Below are 19681 nucleotides of genomic sequence, written 5' to 3' on the forward strand. Positions count from 1 at the left end.
GGGGGGGAGGGGGGGGGGGAGGGGGAGGGAGAGGGAGAGGGAGAGAGGGGGAGAGAGAGAGAGAGGAGGGGGTGGGGCCCTGCCTCCACCCGAACCCTCGGGCTGCATGGGGTGGCAGGTTAGCCTTCCCAGGGCAGAGGGACTGGAGGTGGACAGGACGACCAGGAGACTTGCAGACATCCTGGCAGCGTGGAAACGAAAAATGGACAGATTATATAGAAGGCGGAAGTCAGGAAACAAGGCAGCAGAGGAGACGGGTGAGGGGAGACCACCAAGAATGGTGATGGACAGGAACCCACTTCGAGGAGACGCCCAGGTTGGATCTCAGACTGCACCACACTTTGGGGGCTACCAACTAACTCCCAGGTGTCACCCGACCCTGGGGAGGAGCCCGGAGAAGCTGCGGGGCTCAGGAAGTCCCCGACTGGCCCGGGGAGGGCGCTAGGGGAGGTCGGGACCAGGGATGGGGGAAGGAAAACAGGTGCCTCTTATCCCACATCAGCAGCCCCTCCCCTCCCCGTGCGGCCCGCGGGGACGGCGATTGCAGCACCCGGGCTGCGTCAACCGCAATTAAGAGTTCCCGAACTTCTGAGAACCAGAGACTGGTTCCGGGCCACAGGCGTTCCCAGCGCGGGCTCCGCAGCTCATCAGAGGAGCCACGTAGGGGGCGTCCCAGGCCTGCCCCCAGGGTCTGACCTCCGGGCCCTTCTCTTCTCTTTGCCCCTCTCCGCCTCCTCCGGGCGTCCGCGTGGCAGTCCTCTCCTCCGGGACTCCCGGAAAGAGTCACGCCAGCACCCGACCCCCGCGGCCCCGCTCAGAGAGCTGCCTGGACCGGGGCGGTCCTGCTTCGGCGCCCGGGCCGCCCCCGTCCCCCACCCCCACCCCGGCCAGGCGCTCCGCGGGCGGCCCACTCACACCCTCCTCGGGGCCACGGCTCCTCACCGCACTCGGCCCACGTCCCCCTTCCTGCAGCTGGAGAACAGGTCGCAGGTATCCATGCCGCGGACGTCCCCGACCCCGGCCCGGCGACCCCAGGGCAGCGGCGAAGCCCCGCCGGATATAAACACGCCGCGCCGCGCCCCGCCCGCTCCGCCCCGCCCCGCCCGCTCCGCAGCGGCGCCTGGCGCCCGGAGGACCGACCCGGGATGCGCCCGCCCCGCCCCTCCCCTTAGTCCATCGCCCCCGCTTATCACACACGTTCTCCCCCCACTCCGCCCCCAAGCGCAAAAACCAGTCGCGCAGGCGGAGGCGCGGGGCCCGGCGTGCTCTCCGGGCGGCTTTAATGGGGTCCCGGGGCAGCCCCTCGGGGCGTCGGGTGGGGACGGGGATGGGGCCGAGGTGCGTCGTGAGTCGGGGGAAAGCAGGGACCCCGCGCCGAGGGCCGGGCGGGGCACAGCCCCTCACAGGTGCGTGTCCTCCTCGAATACGTCCGAGTCCTCGGGGTCGCGCTTGCCCCCCATGAGCGCGCTCCAGCCCCCCGGGCCGTTGACGGCGCCGCCGCCGTTCAGGCTGGGCTGCTTCTCCTGCATCTCCGACTGGCTGTCGCTGGCCACGTCCAGCGTGGGGTTGTCGTGGCAGCCGTTCTCCACGAAGCGCAGCTCCTCGCCGTGCGACTGCGGCGGGAGGGGCCGCTGGGAGAGCACGCCGGGCCCCCGCCGCCCCCGCTTCATCCCTTCACCGGTCCTCAGGCCGGCGGCGAAACCGCACGCAGGGAACCCCAGCGGACCCTGATGGACGCAGGCCCCTTCGGCTCTGGGTCCTTTCTTAAAATGACTACTGACCCTGCGCACGGAACAGACCCACGGCCTCCCTGACACCATCTGATCCCTCCCACCACCACCCACCCCTTCTAAAGGGACTCATGGGAAACAGGAGCTTTGTGCCCTGGCCCCTCCTTTGGGGGGAGCTGCCAGGCTGCTGGAGCCTCCTCTTGACCCCAAGACCCCAAGCCAGGGCCTGTCTGGTGAGGCATCCACAGGAGCCCAGGCCTGCGAGGCCGCCCGCCCCCCCCAGCAGCGGCCCTGCGGGTGCAGCCAACGTCCCACTCCCTGCACCTCCGGCACCTAATGCGAGGCTGGCGCCCTGCAGAGGGCGACTGGGGGCCAGGCCCTGCACTAGCGCCCCACCCGCAGTCACCCCACGGCAGATGGGGACACTGAGCCTCAGATGTCTGAGCTTGCTGGGCACCCCCTCACCGGCACCACCGCGGCCCAGCCCCCTGCCCCACTGGGCTCCACGCTCGCTCACCACGTGTTTCAGCTTGGGCAGCCGGCGCTGCCAGCAGTTATAGAGCAGGCCGAGCACGATGATGATGACGCAGATGGCGCCGATGGCCACCAGCACCACAAAGAGCGTCCCGTAGTCGCTGCGTACCTGGCTGGCCCGGGCCTGGCAGCTGCTGGTGGTGGAGTAGTTCTGGATGCCAATCTGGGGGCGGGAGGGGCCCGGTTCCTTAGCCGAGATCCTAGGGTGCCAGGGCTCCCCACAGGGCCCTTGGGGTCGGAGCTCAGGGACGGGGAACAGGCTTGGAACAAGCTCCCTCAGAGGCCTGGCTGGACCTGTGCTCAGCGAGGACCCTGCCCGATCCCCAGCCCACGCTGCCTGAGGGCGCCTCCATCCCCAGACTCCTCACAAGCCCGAAGTGGCTCTGACCCTGCTGCAGGCGACGTTTGGCCCTAAACCCACCTGGTGGTGGCCCTAAGCCCCCACTGAGGTTGGCCCCATGCCGGCAGTCACAATCCACACTGTCCCCACCAGCTTGAAAAAGGACACGAGCAGCTGTGAAGCTCTCTCCTCACATTCTCCACCACACACCGCAAGGAATTGCAAACACAGCTTCTACCTTGGGGGGCAGGGGTGTCCCGGTATCATTATGGCCATTGTGGGCCAGAGAGTGCACGTCCTCTGCCACCCCCAGTCTCCCAGCTTCCTCCCTCTTCCCACTGGAGTGGTCACCAATGTCATTTAGCTGCCCAACACCCCCCGACACTGTGGGTTGTCTTGAGTGGGTGGCCTTCTCTGGCCGAGTGTCTGCTCTGTCCCTACCGGGTCAGGGAGACACTCTCCACAATCTGCATCTCGGGGGGAGGAAAGCAGGGACGGCGAGGTGCCATCATCAGATGACAGGTGCCAGGGTGAGGGTGCCGTCCACTGGCTCCGGCGCAGAGACCTGGGAGTCCCCCTTTCTAAAGCCAGGTATTAGCTCTTCTTCCTGTGAACCACCTGTATATTTCCAGCACTTTCTCTATTCACTTTTTAAGTTATCAAGGCTCAGTTCTCCTGCTAGATTCACCACCAATGCACGTGCTAAATCTGCCCACTAATATACGTCCAAAGACCCAGCATGCTTTTCGGCCGAATCAGTCTGAATGAAACGTCTGGTAAAGCCAGAATACCCAGGGGAGGGGAGAAGCAGAAGGGTCTGTAAAAAAGGTTAAACCCAACTTTCCACCAGCCCCCCAGTGTTCATGAACCCCAAGTCTCACAACTGGACCGGCCCCCCCCCCCCATGGCTACCCAGGTGGTGTAGATACAGCATCACGGTGAAAGGCCCAGGCTCTTGAATCTCTCAGGCCTGGTCCAAAGCCTGGCTCAGCCACGCACTAGCTGTGCCATTTTGGGCAAGTCAGCTCCTTGCTCTGGGTTTCAGCTCCCGTCTTAAATGGGGCACCTACGGTACTCAACAGGGGGCCTTATTTACTGCTTACAACCCCAGGGTGGTGCTCAGGGCCGGGTGAGAGAACCCAGTCTGGCACTCAGCACACTTATCAAAAAGCCGCAAACCACCACGGAGGCCACCCCCAGCCTGGCGTGGACTAGATAAGGAGGTGGGGCCCACGGGCACGGGTGCCTCAGCTCTGTCAACAAACACTGGAGGGCTCTCGAGGGACTTCCCTGGTGGTCCAGGGGCTAAGACTCCACACTCGCAATGCAGGGGGCCTGGGTTCGATCACTGGTTATGATACTAGATCCCACATGCCACAACTAAGAGTTCACATGCCACAACTAAAGATCCCTCATGCCGCAACTAAGACCCGACACAGCCAAATAAATAAATATATAAAAAACAAACTAAAAACACTGCAAGGGGCTTCCCTGGTGGCGCAGTGGTTAAGAATCCGCCTGCCAATGCAGGGGACACAGGTTCAAGCCCTAGTCCGGGAAGATGCCATGGAGCAACTAAGCCGCGGAGCAACTACGCCCATGTGCCACAATTACTGAGTCTGCACTCTAGAGCCCGCAAGCCACAACCACTGAGCCCGCGTGTCACAACTACTGAAGCATGCGCACCTAGAGCCTGTGCTCTGCAACAAGAGAAACCACGACAATGAGAAGCCGCCGCATCACAACAGAGCAGCCCCCGCTCGCCGCAACTAGAGAAAGCCCGTGCACAGCAACGAAGACCCAACGCAGCCAAAAATAAATAAATTAATTAAATAAAAAAACAAAAAACAAATACTGCAGAGCTCTTGAGAACTAAGGGGACTGATAAGGCCCCTGGATTCCAGTGAGTGGACGGGGCCTGGAGGACATGGGCTGTCCTCAAGAAGGGAGGTGAGGAACTGCACTTCCTCCTCTGGGGAAGGTGGATCTGGAGTAGAGGTCAGCCAGCCTGTCTCCTCAGCCCAGGTCCCTGGGGTCGGCCAGGTGGGCGGTGGACTGCCTGGGTCGCCCCCCCCCCACCCCACCCCGGGGCCCCCGAGCTGGCCCAGCGCGGGACTCTCAGTGGGGAGTGCCTGGTGACACTTTCTTTTGTGCCTTTGGGAACTGCGCCACGTTCTCCCCACCCACCAGGCTTCTGCACGGTTTCCTGGCTAGACGTGGCGCTTCTCCGCCGGCCACCAAAGAACTCCACTTACCCTCCAAGATCCCCTCGGGGGGCCCCTCCCTCTGCATCCTCTCCTGACCACCTCCCTCCATGGCTTGGGTCTGTGCCTGCTGTCGCATGTCACACGTACCACAGCTGGTAGCTCCGTGCTCCTCGGGAGCTGGGCCTCGGAGACCGGAGGCAGGAGCTGTCCAGAGCTGCTTCAGGCCGCACCCCGCCACGCAGGCCCTCACGCCTCAGGGAAGGCAGCCCCGCCCCAGAGTTTTAGGGGTGCAGGGAGCACGGCCGCACTCTTACCTCCACCAGGCTCCTGCGGATGTCGCCCAGCACGGAGAGGACGTCTTGAGTGGGCACCACCCCTAGGGAAACGCACCATCAGCACAGCCCTGGCCGCAGAGGTGCTCAGGCTCCTGACCCTCGGACCCCCTGTCTGAGCCTCCGAGCCTCACTCCCCAGCCTGGAGCCCACACAGACCATGACCCGTACCTGCTGCCCACCCGCTGGCCCCTTCCAGAAGCCACACCCACGGCCCCTCCCCCACCACACAGAGTACATGGGCCTGCGCCTCCCTCCCGACCAGGGTGCACTCATCCTCCTTCTCTCCAGAACGCAGGCCCGTGGGCGTCACTGAACCCTGAACCAGGGAGTCCAGCTGGGACTCAGCTTGCCCTCCCCGCGGCCCCCACTCACCTTGCTCGCCCACCAAGGTCATCAGCAGGTACCGCTCCTTCTCGCTGGGCTTGCTCAGGGAGATGCGCCAGTGCCCGTGGCGGCTGCGGCCGTGGCGGGGCAGCGCCCCCTCCACCAGGGCCAGGAGCTGCAGCCCCCGGTGCCGCCGGAACACCTCCTACAAGGGCGGAGAGAAAGCCCCGCGTTCTGTGAGGGGTGATGCCCCCCGACCCCAGCCTCTATGCCTGGGCCCCTCTGACCCGGGAAAGGCCAGCGGGCTGCCCAGAGTGGCTGCTCAGGGACCTCTGGGGACCGCGGAGGAGGCTGTGAGCCTGGCCTCGGGGGACAGTGGGCACAGCAAGACCTGAGTCCACTTGGTCCCTGCAGGCGTCCAGATGCCCCCTCCTGCCTTGGCCTCTTGCACTCACGCGGGGCCTGAGTGTCCAGACGTGTCATGTGACGGACGAGTATGTCGGGGGGGAGGACAAGAGAGTGCGCGTCAATACGGCCACCGAGGCGGGAGGCATCCTCCCCAAACTCCCCTCCGCCTGTCACTGGAGAGACAGGGCTCAAAGCTGGGGAGTCAAGGAAGAGTCTGCTGTAGAGAACGAAGGTGTGGACACCGAGACGGGAAAGCGGGGGGTGGGGATGAACTGGGAGATTGGGGTTGACATATATACACTAATATGTATAAAATAGATTTTAAAAACAAGACGCCTGTGTCCTCGCAGGGTGCAGCGGTGCCCAGGACAATTAGCAGAGATGGCCATAATGGTAGACCCCTGGCCGCAGGGAGGGGCAGGAGAAGGGGAAAGGAGACTTCTTTCCCATCTGACGCTCTTGTGCTGCTGAGATTTCCTTCAGCTTGTACACAGGTAATCACACAACTTAAAAACAAAAGCAAGAGGCTGGCACTGAACAGGAACTCGGCATGGGGCAGGAGGCCTTGCCTCTGGCTCCCAGCCTGTCACTGTCCCTTCCTGGCCCGTCTGGGAAGAGGCCCTCCTCTGGCCGGGTCCCCCGACCCCTGGCCCCCAGCAGCCCCTCCCTCCTGTACGTGGGCTCCTGTCTCCAATGCTCCCAGCCGCGGGGCCGCGAGCCAGGTGTCTCTGCCCATGAGACACAGGCGTCTCTCCAGGCCAGCCTTGTGGGCCCTCCTTTCTGCTGGGGCCCAAGCTAAGGAGCGTGGCTGTCATGCTACTAACGTGATGAAGGGCCTTGTTGCCATGGCAAGTGCCCAGTGCAGGCTCTCACGAGCGTTAGGCTCAGCAGCCTAAGAGACGCCTGCTCAGTTCCACACCTGGGAGAAGGCTGGTACCTGGAGATGGCCCGAGCGAGCGGCTCGGGAAGCCCCAGCTCCTGAAATGGCCGCTACCGTCCGTGTGTGCGTGCAGGGGAGGGGCAGCCGTGCCTGAGCCCTCCTTGGGGCGGCGCCTCCCCGTGTGTGTGTGGGCTGCAGCCCTGTGCTCCACCACCTGCGCACACCCCCCATTTTCAGGGTCCAGACGTTTGCCTGGCTTAAGCCCTAGACCCACAAAGTCAGTTCTGGGAGAGTCTGATGACTAGGTATCTCATACATTTATTCTGTAGATGGAAAGTGAGTGTCCGTGGCTTTGGAATCAAATATGGATTCAAATCTTGGTTCTGCCATTTATCGGCTCTGTGACCTTTAGCAACACACTGTACCTCTCTGAGCCTCAGTTTCCCCATCTGAAAATGTGGGCATCGGTCCTAAATCCGTGGGCTTACTGTGAGGATTGAAAGGACTTATTCAGTCATAGGTGCTGGGACGACTGGGTATCTCAGCAGAAAAGAAAAAACATACCTGGACTCATAGGTCACACCACACACCAAAGTCAATTCCAGATGCATTTCAGATCTAAAGCTTTTAGAAACAAGCATGGCCTTGGAGTAGGCAAACATTTCTAAATTGGACCCGACGAAACCACTAACCATGAACGAAAAAGCTGATAAGTTGGCGTATTTTATGATGAAGTTTAAAAAAATTAAGAACTTCCATTTATCAGAGGGTACTATTAAGAGGGTGAAAAGGCACCCCACAGGGTAGGAGAAAACATTTACAATATGTATACGAGACAGAGGTTTCATATCCAGGACATATGAATAATTTACAGACATCAATAAATAAAAAGTCAGATAACCCAGTCGATAAATAAGAAGTCAGATAACCCCGTCGATAAATGAGCAAAAGATCCAATGAGGCACTTGACCAAGAGGCTAAAACACACATGAAAAGTTGTTCAACTCTGTTGATCATCAGGGAAATGCAAAGTAAAACCACCAAGTGATGCCACCACACTACACACCTCGCAAAATGGCTAAAATGAAAAACAACACCGGTGGCCGGCAGACACGGCAGCCCCAGAGCACCCAGGCGCTGCCGCAGAGTCACTGGCACAGTCACCGTGGAAAGTCGCTGGACAGTATCCAGGGAAGGTGAACGTACGCATACAGGCTGACCCCACGGCGCCACCCGTTGGAACGTGCCCAAGATGTCACAAAAAGACAAATACTGTGCGATCCCACTAATATGAGGGGCCCAGAGCACTCAGATTCATGGAGACAGAAAGTAGAAGGGTGGTTGAGAGAGGGGTGAAATGGAGTTGTTTAATGGGGACAGAATTTCAGTTTTTGCAAGATGAAAAAGTTCTGGAGATCTGTTTCACAATAATGTAAATGTACTTAACACAACCGTACACTTAAAAATGATTAGAATGATAAATTTTATGTTAAGATTTTTTTATAATTAAAAAATCCACCGTAAAAAATAATATTGACTAATTAGGTGGATGTCAAGTGTTAAATGAGAATAACAAACCAGACAAAAACAGGGAAAGCAGAATGAAAGCATTTAAGCTTCTATGTGTTCTTTGGGAAGAGAACAGAGACATTAACTTTAGACTTCATTGTTCAAGTATGTGCACCCCAAACTCCAGAGTCTCAAGTCCCCATAAAAGCCATGAGAGCTCCTTGAAGAATGTTGATTCCGTGTCCGGGGAAGGGAACATTCAAGAACAGCGTGGAACATCCTCGTGCACAGAAAGCAGGGAAACTAGCAAACACTAAAGGTTGGTCAAAAGGACTCAGAAGCCAACTCTGAGTTGAGGCTTTCACTGGCCAAAGATGGGGCTGTAGGCAACGCAGGCTGCCTGCCACTCAGTTCCACAAGGATCAAGTCTTAAGCCACTGCAGTCGCTGACCTACACTCTGAGAGGAATGCAGGACGAAGCATTCTGTGTCTGGATATATGGGCCCCCAGAGAGTTAAAATGTATACTAAGGAAGAATGGCATTGACCCCAGATTCCTGCATTGTCCCACACACAGAAAAGCACTCAAATCATTAACTGAGACATCTGGTCCTCAAGGCCAGCAGTGACCTTTCCCTGAGGTCTCCGCTGCATGCATCCCCTTCACCGAAGTTCATATGTATCCTGGCTCGTCCACCCGAGAGGCTGTCTCCCAGGCCACCGTCCTCAGTCAGACACTGAGTGAACTCGACTCACAGCCCTTACATCGTGCTTTATTTCCAGTTAACAGAGTGAGCATCAGTAAGACTAATAACTGCACTGCCCTGGATTAAAACACACCAATGATGTTACAATCTATCACTTTATAAAGATGCTGGGAAAAACAGAACACCTCGTTGGTCACTTGTGGATTAAATGTGTGCATGTACTTTCACTTTTCTACCAAACACACTAAGCAAGAAGGAAGGTTTTTTTCTTTTAAGGTCTAAAACCACAAAGACAAAACCACAACAAAACAGCAGAGGAGACAAGAGCCACAGCATGTGATCACCGGAGGCGGATGGGTGAGTCAGAGTTTCCCAGTTCAGCAAGCCCGAGAGAGCCAGACGCTGAGCCAGGCGGGGAGAGCTGAGGAGCACCCAGACTTCTCGCCCAACTTGCCAAACGCTCTGGATAAGTGGCACTGGCTCCCTCTGGGAGAGAGAATGGAAACGGCACCAGCACAGGACCACACTGAGAGTGTGTTTAAGAAGCTATGGACCCCTAGTTCCCCCTGACACCGCACAGCTGACAAACATCCCTTCTCCCTGCAGAAGACGGGAAGCTTGTTCTTTAATGATGGTAAAATAGAGGGTCTCTGACCTTGAGGACACCAGACCCAGCTGTGGGAGGGGCTCACACTGCGAATGGGTGCAGTGAATGAACTCACCCATCAGGCACATGTGTCCTAACACAGAAACACAGCCCTCTCCCAAGCTGCTCCCAGAACCCTGGCGGCCAGCCCCATACCCTACCCGAAGGACAGAAGTTCCTTTTTCCAAGAATCTAATCACCCAAGAGGAAGGCCCTAAAGACACTCACATTAGAAATTTTCAAATGAAATGGCCCGGCCAGACCACCCTCCCGAGAAGCTACAGTGAAGCCCACCCCCAGGCTCAAAGCTTCCGAACAGCTTTTGCTGGCCCTCCTTAAACAGCACCAGACAAATGCCGCCAGACATCTGAGGAGAGGATGCTGGAAAATTGAGAACAAAACTAACAAATGGGGAAAGCGTCCCGTACAGGGAGAAATCAACTCTTCAGAAAGCAATTTCAATATCCTCATAGAGAGACGACATCACACACAGAATCAAAAACGGAGGGGGGCAGGCACAAAGAGCCCTGGGGATTTAAAAACCCGAGAGCCCTCTTTTCTCAGACGTTGGTGGGAGCTGGCTCCCCCCAGGGGGTCAGGCCACCCACCCCGGCCCGGCCTGCCGCACCAGCACTCACACAGTCCACGTTCTCCGCCATGTTCAGGATGATGTAGTTCTTTCCGGCTAGGTTGCTCCAGTCTTTGCAGATCACCTGTGCAAAGAAATAAGAAGGGCATCTGGAGGGAGGGTGGACGGAACCCAGTGAGAAGCTAGGAGGGCGAGGCCAGGCATGGGTGTGACAGCTGGGTGAGAGCAGACGGCCTCCGCAAGGTGACATGCCCAGGACCCGGCCGAGGTTCACCAACCCGATGTCTGGAGGGAGTGGAGGCGGAAGCCGTGTCACAGGGGCCCGGCTGCAGGGGCCAGCCTGGAGTCTTTCAAAGGCAAACGCATGTGTAACGTTCTGAAGGGCAAACAGTAGCATGCCTGGGGGCCAGACGCACAGCTGACCACCTGGGACCCTCCTTTCCTTTTGGTGTCGGGGTGGGCGGGTGAGGAGGAAAGCAGGGGCAACTGCACAGTGGTGGGGGGCGTGGAGGTGGGGCTGGCCAGAGCGCTGTCAGCACCCACCCTCGGCGGCTGTGACGAGCAGAGGGCACCCGAACCCATGACTACTGGGCGGGGGTGCCGAGCCTGTGCCCCTCAGTGTGAAGAGGATGCCCGCTGCTGGGCCACGAGCTGTGCCCCCCAAAGTTTTGCCCGGGATCCACCCGCTGTCCCGGGGCCCGGCAGAGCTCTCCCCATGCCGCGAGCTGGGCATGGCCGGGCAGCCCGCGAGCACCCTCCCTTACCTGCGTGGAGTCCCAGGGTGTCCCAGACGGAGCGGCGGCGGGCTGCCCTTCCTGGGGCAGCTGGCTGAGGGTTTCTCGTCCCACGGCAGCAGAGGAAGGTGTCAGCTCCGTGTCTCCAGGAGCCAGTGAGAAAGAGGCTGAGGCTCCAGGGTGCGTGGGGTCTTTGTCTGAGGCCTCAGCCCCGCCGGGAGCTTCTGTCTGAGGGAACGAGGCCGGGGACGGTCCCTCCCCCGGCCGGCCGGCCAAGCCAGCTGTTTCCGCAGTGGCCTCCTCACTGGGCTCCCGAGGGGCCTCCAACTCTAGCCTGTGCCCTGCGGCTGGCAACACCGTGCCCCCTGCCCCCCAGTCGGCCACATCCTGACCGCCCAGGGTCACTGGACTTGGGGCGACTGTGGGCGGGGAAAGGCTCGGCTCCATGCTGCTCCCCACCTCCACACCCGAGGAGGCCTGGTCCCCAGACTCTTCGTGCCGGTGTTCGGGGGCCCCTGGGGTCTGGCTGCTGCCGGTGGGAGGAAAGCCGTGGACCTGACTTCGGGGTTCTTCTTGGGATCTGGTCACAGGCAGCAGCTGCTCCGCCTCTTCCTCCTCTCCAGGGACCACACGCCAGGGTGGCTCCACCAGGCTCATCTTGGGCAGGGGAGACGGGAGGCTCGCCCCCTCTTGACTCTGGCCCGTATCCTCTATGGGACCAGCCTTCTCAGTCAGGTCTGGAAAACCGTAATCTACAGACAGAGACGGAGAGTTCATTCACGAGCTTCATCATTCGTCGATCTGCTGAGTACGTGCTGAACGGATGATAAAAAGAACCGTGAGATCCTCAGGGGAACGGGGGGGAGGTTGGACAGTTGATCGTGTGGGAAATAGGAGTGGATTGGTGGGGACAGGCTGGGGGGACAAGGGCCAGGCTGGTCCTCACTTCCTTCATGGGAATAAAATGACACAATTCTGCCACTTAAGTCCCACGAACACGGGAAGGTGCGAAGCCTACACGCTCCCCAGAAGTGGCCCCGCTAACATCTGGCGCACAGGGTCCCTGCGGTGCCTTGTCTGGGCTCTCCCCGGGAGACCCTATCACGACCCTTCACCCCTTTTCTAATGGGCTGGGGTGGGCGTCTTCCAGGTGAAATCCCCCAATGAAGTCTGAGAGCCCTGCGATCACAGATGACCACCACTGTCCCTAGCCAGTGCTCTTATTCTGTAAATCAGGTCCCGACTGGGAAATGCAAGATGCTGGGAGAGCAGAGAGGGGCACTGGCTGAGCCCACCCAGCGTCTGGAGCCTTCCAGCACTCACGGGGCCACTGCCGGCGGGTGGAAGGGGAGGTTCCTCTCCCTGCCATCCCTGGAACGACACTGTGAAGCAGAATACGGAGGCCTCCTGGAGACCAGGACATCTGGCTTCTCAGCGCAACCCAGGCCCCGTCAGGGTAATGACACGTGAAAAGCACAGACCAGGTTTGTTGGAAATTCATTCAAATATCAGAATCTATATCTAGGTAACAACTGTTATTGGCTGCCATTTTGTTTCAAAATAATAAATATCAAAGACAGTTCTGAAATACTGCGTAGAACTGAGAGGGCTGGGGAAGGTCTCAGGTACTGACTGAGCTGCTCATTCTTCTCCTCCCAAATTTCTGTCAAATGACAAATTTTTTTTTTTTCACTGTCAAAATGAGTGTCTAAAAAATGTAGATAAATTTCTGGGAACATGGAAAGCAGATGAGATTATAAGATCAGATAACCCCTCAGCCAAAATTAACAAAGAAAAAGTCAGCAGTGGACGAGGGGGACTCTCTTTCCATCAGAATTAAGGAGAGAGACTACTGTGGGGTTAGCAAGGACACAGAACAGAAAACTCAGGGAACACAAGATAATTTTAAAAATTCTAATGAGTATCCTCAGAAACACCTAAAAATATTGCATCCCTAAAATAAGAACAGGCTAATAAGAAAATGAAGTAATCTTTAAAAAAGAAAAGTTCTTGGAAACTGAAACTCGATTGTTTAAATGTGAAAATTCGATAGAACAGCTAGAAGAAAAATCAAGGAAAAGTCATCAGAGCAAAAGCAAAAGGAAAGAAAAGCTAAAAGATATAGGTGATCAATGTACGAAGTCTAGTAACTAGCCAATATGATTTTCAAAAAGATAGAAATAAAATGGAGTAATAGCCAGACAAAGTTCCCAGGCCTCACAACATGAATCTTCATGTTGGAAAGGTAATAAACAAGGTGAATCATAAAAGACTCACACCTAGCCTCATTCTCACAACAGTCCAACTCTCAGAGGGCTACCTATAAAGGAACAAGAAACAGATTATCAAATCATCACCAAGCTTCTAATTAATAACACTAGATTGCAGGAGCGAAAAATGTGTTCAAAATTCTGAGGGAAGCTTATTTTGAACTGGGAGTTTTATACCCAACTGAACTATCATTCAAATGTGATTACAAAATAAAGACATTGTCATGTACGTAAGGATTTAAAGGTTTTCTTATCCACAGATTCTGAAAGAATGAATTAAGGAAGTTCTCCAAGAAATCCAAAAAGACATGGGAAATCAAGAAATATAAGAGAAATGTCATGAAAATCAATCTCAGGACAGAAGCTGGGAAGCAGGCCTAGAGAGCAATTATTCAAATTAGAACAAGGATCCAGAGGGCTCTAAGAATTATTACTTTTCATAAGAAAAAGTATGATTTTTAGAAGCTGAATGATCACTGAACTCCCACTATAATATTTAAATGAATAATTAAAACAGTCCACCACCCCCCACTTTGTTAATTACACTCTTCAGGGCAGCAGAGACTTAGTAATTTAAGATCTTCCCCTCCTCCACCCCTGCACACACTCTGAAGGGAAGCTGACCTGTTCCCCACACAGGGCAGCTGGGGTGAGGCCTGCTGGTGGGACAGTGACCACAGAACTGCTGAAGAAACCCACGACAGCCCCTAAAACTGAGCAATCTAGTACCACCTGTACAAACGTGGAAGAACAGTCATGACTCACAAGACACCTGAGGAAAGCCAGGCTCAGGAAAACGCACGAGGGTGAGAAAGCAAAGCAACTGGCCTCTGAGAGAAGGGCTAATCTTGTCAACAAAGAAGCGCTTTGAAGAGCTGATCATTAACCTCTTCAGAGATTCAAGAGACAACTACACCATAAAACAAGGAGAACAATAATGTTTTACTTCAAGAGAAGTAAGAACTTTGTAACAGACCTGTTTAAAACTGAAATGCAAAATAAAAACAGGACTGAAATGGGCTGGCTGACCGCCTGGCGGGAACCTATGTAACAGAACGTCAGATGGGTGTCTGGGCAATAAAACATATAAAAAGCCCTTACAATCGTGCAATTTCATTCTTAGAGGATTAATCTGACAGCAACGCACAAGAATTAGATGAAGGAGGGGATGGAAGAAGGCAGAGAAGAGTTAGGGGCTTGTCGCAGTGGATCAGGAGAGATAAATGGAGTGACAATAGTGGAAGTGACGAGACAGGAATGGATGCAAGAGCCGGCCCTGGGACAGAGGCAGCTGGCTAACGGGAGGAGGTGAGCACTGTGCGAAGAGCCATTCCATTAACAGAAACAGTGAAATCCAGAGGAAAAGGGCACTGGACACCCTCAAGAAGCGGTGGAAACAACCAGCAGCTCAGAGAGAGCCTGGGCCGTGGCAGAATGGCGAGCCACTGACCCACAGAGTCCCACTGGGGCGGGACAGTCCCCAAGGGGCAAGCTGACCAGACAACCCCTCTGCTCACCCTGATGCTGACCCGTGCCAAACACGGGGGTCACAGTGGTCACGCTGTTGGTGACATGATCTGGGAGCCAGAAGGCTTGCCACCACCTTGCTTGTCTGAGCAACGGCAAACTCCTCAGCTACCCTGGGCTTCAGTTTTTCCCGAGACAAATGAGGATGCCCATACCTAGGATTTCTAAGGCTCTTTCTAGCATGGATATTCTAAGCTTCGGAGACACTTTTGACAAATGTGTCTTATAAAAATAGCATTGAAGGCAACCACTGGTCTACTGTCCTAAACAACATAAAATAGGAATCACTAGGTTACAAGCTCCTCTGGACAAGCAGGGGGACCTTCTTCACCTGTGTCCCCAGCACCTAACACAGAGCCTGGCGGAGTGGACAGGAGAGCAAGGCCTGCTCGCTGAGCCCGTCTCCCACCTTCCACCTCCCGCACCCAGGGTGTCCCCACAGGGAGAGAACAGGGCCTCCAGTCACGATGCAGAGTCTCCTTTACGATCTGTGTCAGCTCCTCTCCCCTCTCCCTAAATGTGACCACTTCCAAACCATCCGCCCTGGACTCACCATTTCCGCACTTCTTTCTCAGTGAGTTCACTGTTTCTGAAGACTTCATCTATTGCCTCAACACTAAAGTCTCCCAAATTGACATCTCCCAGCAAGCCTCCACCCTCTTCCAGCCTCTCGTCTCTGGTGACTGAACAAATCACTAACTGATGCTCACTGGTGCTTGGAATCAGCAGAATTTTCTTTTTCTACTTTTTCTTACCACCTCACAGCATCCAAAATTATTCCTTTCCCTTTTACTGTGTGATTTCAGTTTCACTGCTTATCAACTGTATGGCCTCGGTCACGGAACCTAACGTCCATGTGCCACCTCTTCCTTACCTGTAAAAAAATGAAGAGTACGCAGCACACAGGGCTGTGGTCTGGATTCAGTGAGATGAAGCTGGGCACCACCAACAGTACAAGCACCCCGTTAATTTAAGCTCTTCCTCCACCTCCTCCTCCTCCACTACCAATATTAAAGGAATGTTCACATTGTTAAATCGTAAGAGAAAACAGCAGCATTCTGGAAGTGCGCTCCACAAAGGAGGAGCACAGTAAGCACCTGAGTGGTAAGTCAGGATCCAGGAGAGAGGCAGGAAACAACCAATCATCTATTGACAAGCCTGCATATGATCTGAATATGGGAAATGCCTCTTACACCAGAAATGAGAACTAATGGGACGCCCACTGGGGGCACAGACTACAGAAGTATGACAGGACGTGACACAGGGGCAGCTGGGGGACAGACCATGGTGGGATGGAAACGGTGGTCCCAGGGGAGTGGATCCGAATGTGAATGTAGACTAACAAGCAAAGAAACTGAGCCTTGTCCAAGAGTAACCGCGCGCTGATGAACTGAGAAAGAAAAACCGTGTATGACATTCCTTCCAAAAATACAGAACCTGAATCTAATTATGAGGAAACACTAGACAAGCCAAAACTGAGAAGTCTTCTACAAAATAACTGGCCTGTCTCCTTAAAAAAGCAAACATCACAATCCTGAAAGACAGACTGGAGTGTTCCAGAATAAAACAGACAGAAGACACATGAGAACTAAATGCAGGACATGATCCTGGACTGAACAGCGAAGTGGAAACAGTAACTTTTTTTTTTTTTTTTTTTTTTTTTTTTGCTACTAAGGACATTGCTGGGAAAACTGGCAAAGTTTGAGTAAAGTTTGTAGTTATGTAACAGTATTGTATCGATGTCAATTTCCTGATTTTGATCATGGTACTGTGGTTTGGTAACAGAATGTCTTTGCTAAGAAATACACACTGAAGTACTTAAGGGTCAAGGGGAATTTGCCTGCAACTTATTGTCAAGTGATTTAGGAAAAACTCTCGTATATACATCCATATATACATACACAGAATAACAAAGCAAATGTGACAAAATGTTAATAATGGGGGATCTAAGTGAAGGGTATATGGGAATTATTCTTGGAAGTTTTCTGCAAACACAAAGCTACCCACCAGAAAACAGAGAAGGCAGGGGACAGGGCAGGCTGTGTGGACTAACAGTTTCTGACCTCCAGGAGAAAGGAATACAGGAGCACAAGGCAGGTGAACAATCCCAGTGGGGAAGAAGCGGAGCGTTCGTCCCACTCAGGTGTCTAAGGGAGGAAGACCAAGATTCCAGAGGGTAGCGACCTTGGAGGAATGAGGAAGCCTCAGCACTCATCTTGCAGAGACCAGGAGTAAAATGACAATGGAGGAAAAGGAGAGGGATGGAGATGGGCAGAGTGAAGAGGTGGGAGAAGGGGACTACTGGGAGGAGGGGACTGGAGCGGGTAGGAGGGGACTAGAGGGGGGGAGAGGAGGGGACTGGAGGGAGGGAGGAGAGGAATGGAGGGACAGGGAGGAGGGGACTGGTGAGAGGGGGAGAGGATTGGAGGGAGGGGGAGGAGGGGACTGGAGGGAGCGGGGAGGACTAGAGGGAGGTCGTGGAGAAAATGCACCAGAAATTGCAGGATGAAGGGAGGGAATGGGTCTCCTCCCCAGGCGAGGTGGCCCCTGCCAGCGCTCCCGTCTCCGGGAGCAGCATCAAGCATGGCCTGATGCCCCAAATCCTGGACACCAGACCAGACACTTGTCCACTGACAGCCCCGTGGACATGGAGAGTGGTGCTCCATCCTGCTAGTAGCCCAGGCTTTGCCCTCCTTTTCCACCTGCTTCAGGCGTTGGAGTAGGGTTCCACAAACCCCAATAGCCTGTCAGGGACAAACACACCACATATCTGGACACAGGTGTGAGCAAGCAGAGATGCCCAAGAGACACGTTCGAGACAGCCTGAAAGCAAGTCAAAGCCTGTCCCTGTGCCCCGGAGGGCGGTCACAGCGGGGGCAATGGAGAGACAGTAAAGGTCCCTCACAGAGCAGGTCCCCCAGGCGGAGGCTCCAGCTTGGCCTCAAAGGGTGGAGGGTCAAGGAGTGGCCACGCTGCCCGGGGCTCAGCCGGCCAGGTGCCCTCCCTATCCCTGAGATACCAGAGGCCCACCTGGGACCTCGTCCAATGCACCCGGCCCCATCAGCTCCCCTGCCTGAAACACCGGCCAACAGTGCGGGGAGCAGCAGCACCCCCAAGTGGCTCCGCTGGAAACGACATCTTCCCCAGAGCCCTGGGGGACATCAGGCCTGCGCATCCCAGAGCGGGGCCCTGTGACATCAGCAGGCCCACAGACCTGCTTTCACAGATGCAGAGCAAAGCTCAGAGAAGGGATGACACTTGCTCTGCGTGGTGAGGCCCAGACCTGTTGCAGCTGTGAAGCTGCCAACCTCAGGTTCTCGTGTGGTCGAAGCCAGTCTCTCAAGACACGTCCCCGGTCAGCCAGGCAGCGCCAGAGCTAGCTTCAGCTGACGCAGCAGCATCATCCCCTTGGTCCCGATCCTCTGAAGCTGGGCTTCGGTCACCAGCCTGGGTGACATTTAAGAGCCAGGGCCAAGCTTCAGAGTTCTGCAAGGGGGGCTGGAATTCTGGGTGACCGGCCCGGGGGCTCCGCACAGCCACCACTCTGGAACGTGAGGCTAAAATGAATGACATAAGGGATGCACAACCCTGGGCCCACCGAGGCACTCTTTCCTCCCCTGAAAGTCACCTGCAGGTTCTGCATCCCAGAGCTCAGCACACAGCCAGGCACACGGATGTGTGCTGAGGTGTAGTTGCGGCGGGATCCCGAAGAGTCCAGGGTCCTGACAGCAGAAGGACCTGGGAGGTTCCCTGATGGGCCTTGGCCCTTGGCCGAGGCATGATGGCATTGCTAGAAGTTACTTTAATGGTAACTCAATAGAGCGAATTTCTTATTTATCTTTATTACAACACAAATAAAACTGTACAGACTGTAAATGGCAGAATTATGTACGCATAAGGGCAAATTATTCGGAAGGGAATTTTTAGACAACGTCTAGAAAAATGGTCTGCAATCTTCTTCAAGAACATGTCTTGGCCTCCTTAGGGAGACATTTCTGTGTCATTGGCTTTTTTTCTCCCCAATTTCCTTAAACCCAACTGGGATGGTTCGCTTACAACTTAAGCCCATTTCTGTTTTATCTGCTAAATGAGGAGAACCTGGGAAGCATCTTCCTCAGGGGGAAAAAACCCTACATATTCTCTTAGTTGCCCCAGTTTAGCCTTCTTTTCCTGGGGCTACATAACCGTAATTATTCCTTATTCTCAACCCTTCCCCTTGTCATTTATCTCCTCTTGTGAAAATTCTGGATTCGCCAGTTTTAAGGGTGGTCATGAAATCAAGAGTAGGCATGCAGTAAATGTTTGGTGAAGGGACTGTTAAACACTAACCTGAGGCTAACAGATCAGAGGGTAAAGGAAGATCTCTTAACTCACCCAGTGTCGGCACGTAAGCTGCGTCTAGGCCTTTTTGTTTTTCTCTTAATCTCACTACAGTGCTGGCTTTTGTTCCCTAAATAGATCATGTCGCATTTTTTTCCTGCTAATATTTCACCCAAGTTTTGTAGGTCTTTTTCCCTTTTTATCAAGGTTGCACCGGACGTTATTTCTGCCTTCCAGGGTGGCCATCCTCTCATGTGACCTTCGGCCTCAGCTGAAACGGTAATGAACTGATTCCTCTCTTTAAGACAAGGAATTAAAACAGGCATCAGGGCCACTGGCCTTGAAAGATCACTTTAAACATCCCTTTAGGTTAATGTCAAATCACTGAAAACTGTCCCCTGAGTGCAACACGCAAGCCAGTTATTCAACTGAGTGTTAATATTTACAAAAACATTCACAAAATTCACAATAGATTTGTATAAAACAGAGGTGCAAGGGAAGCTTCCAGTAAATTAAACATGACTTTTTAATGGTCAGCCTCAGTAGTCATCAAAGAAATGTAAATTAAACCAGATGATAAACCTTTTGGACTACCAACCTGACAACACATGAGTGCATTTAC

At 54.8% G+C, this 19681-nt stretch overlaps 2 protein-coding genes across 5 annotated transcripts in view; both read right to left on the reverse strand.

Annotated features, from left to right (window-relative positions):
• ABTB1 (ankyrin repeat and BTB domain containing 1) overlaps positions 1 to 1082 on the reverse strand; it is a 6901-nt gene extending 5819 nt beyond the window's left edge. For all 3 annotated transcript variants that reach the window (XM_029243291.1, XM_029243290.1, XM_029243289.1), the window contains exon 1: positions 943 to 1082. In XM_029243291.1, the coding sequence (XP_029099124.1) occupies positions 943 to 998 (56 nt within the window). In that variant the 5' untranslated portion in view covers positions 999 to 1082. The remainder of the gene's footprint in view (positions 1 to 942) is intronic.
• A 173-nt stretch (positions 1083 to 1255) lies between these two features.
• Positions 1256 to 19681, reverse strand: part of PODXL2 (podocalyxin like 2) — a 40576-nt gene continuing 22150 nt past the window's right edge. For both annotated transcript variants that reach the window (XM_029241759.1, XM_029241760.1), the window contains exons 3-8: positions 10973 to 11694; positions 10258 to 10332; positions 5519 to 5675; positions 5126 to 5187; positions 2248 to 2427; positions 1256 to 1613 (exon numbers count right to left, since the gene is read on the reverse strand). In XM_029241759.1, the coding sequence (XP_029097592.1) occupies positions 1401 to 1613; positions 2248 to 2427; positions 5126 to 5187; positions 5519 to 5675; positions 10258 to 10332; positions 10973 to 11694 (1409 nt within the window). In that variant the 3' untranslated portion in view covers positions 1256 to 1400. The remainder of the gene's footprint in view (positions 1614 to 2247; positions 2428 to 5125; positions 5188 to 5518; positions 5676 to 10257; positions 10333 to 10972; positions 11695 to 19681) is intronic.

The sequence above is a fragment of the Monodon monoceros genome, unplaced genomic scaffold, assembly GCF_005190385.1.
Source record: "Monodon monoceros isolate NGI ecotype Baffin Bay Population unplaced genomic scaffold, NGI_Narwhal_1 Super_Scaffold_3, whole genome shotgun sequence".
Taxonomy (NCBI): Eukaryota; Metazoa; Chordata; class Mammalia; order Artiodactyla; family Monodontidae; genus Monodon; species Monodon monoceros.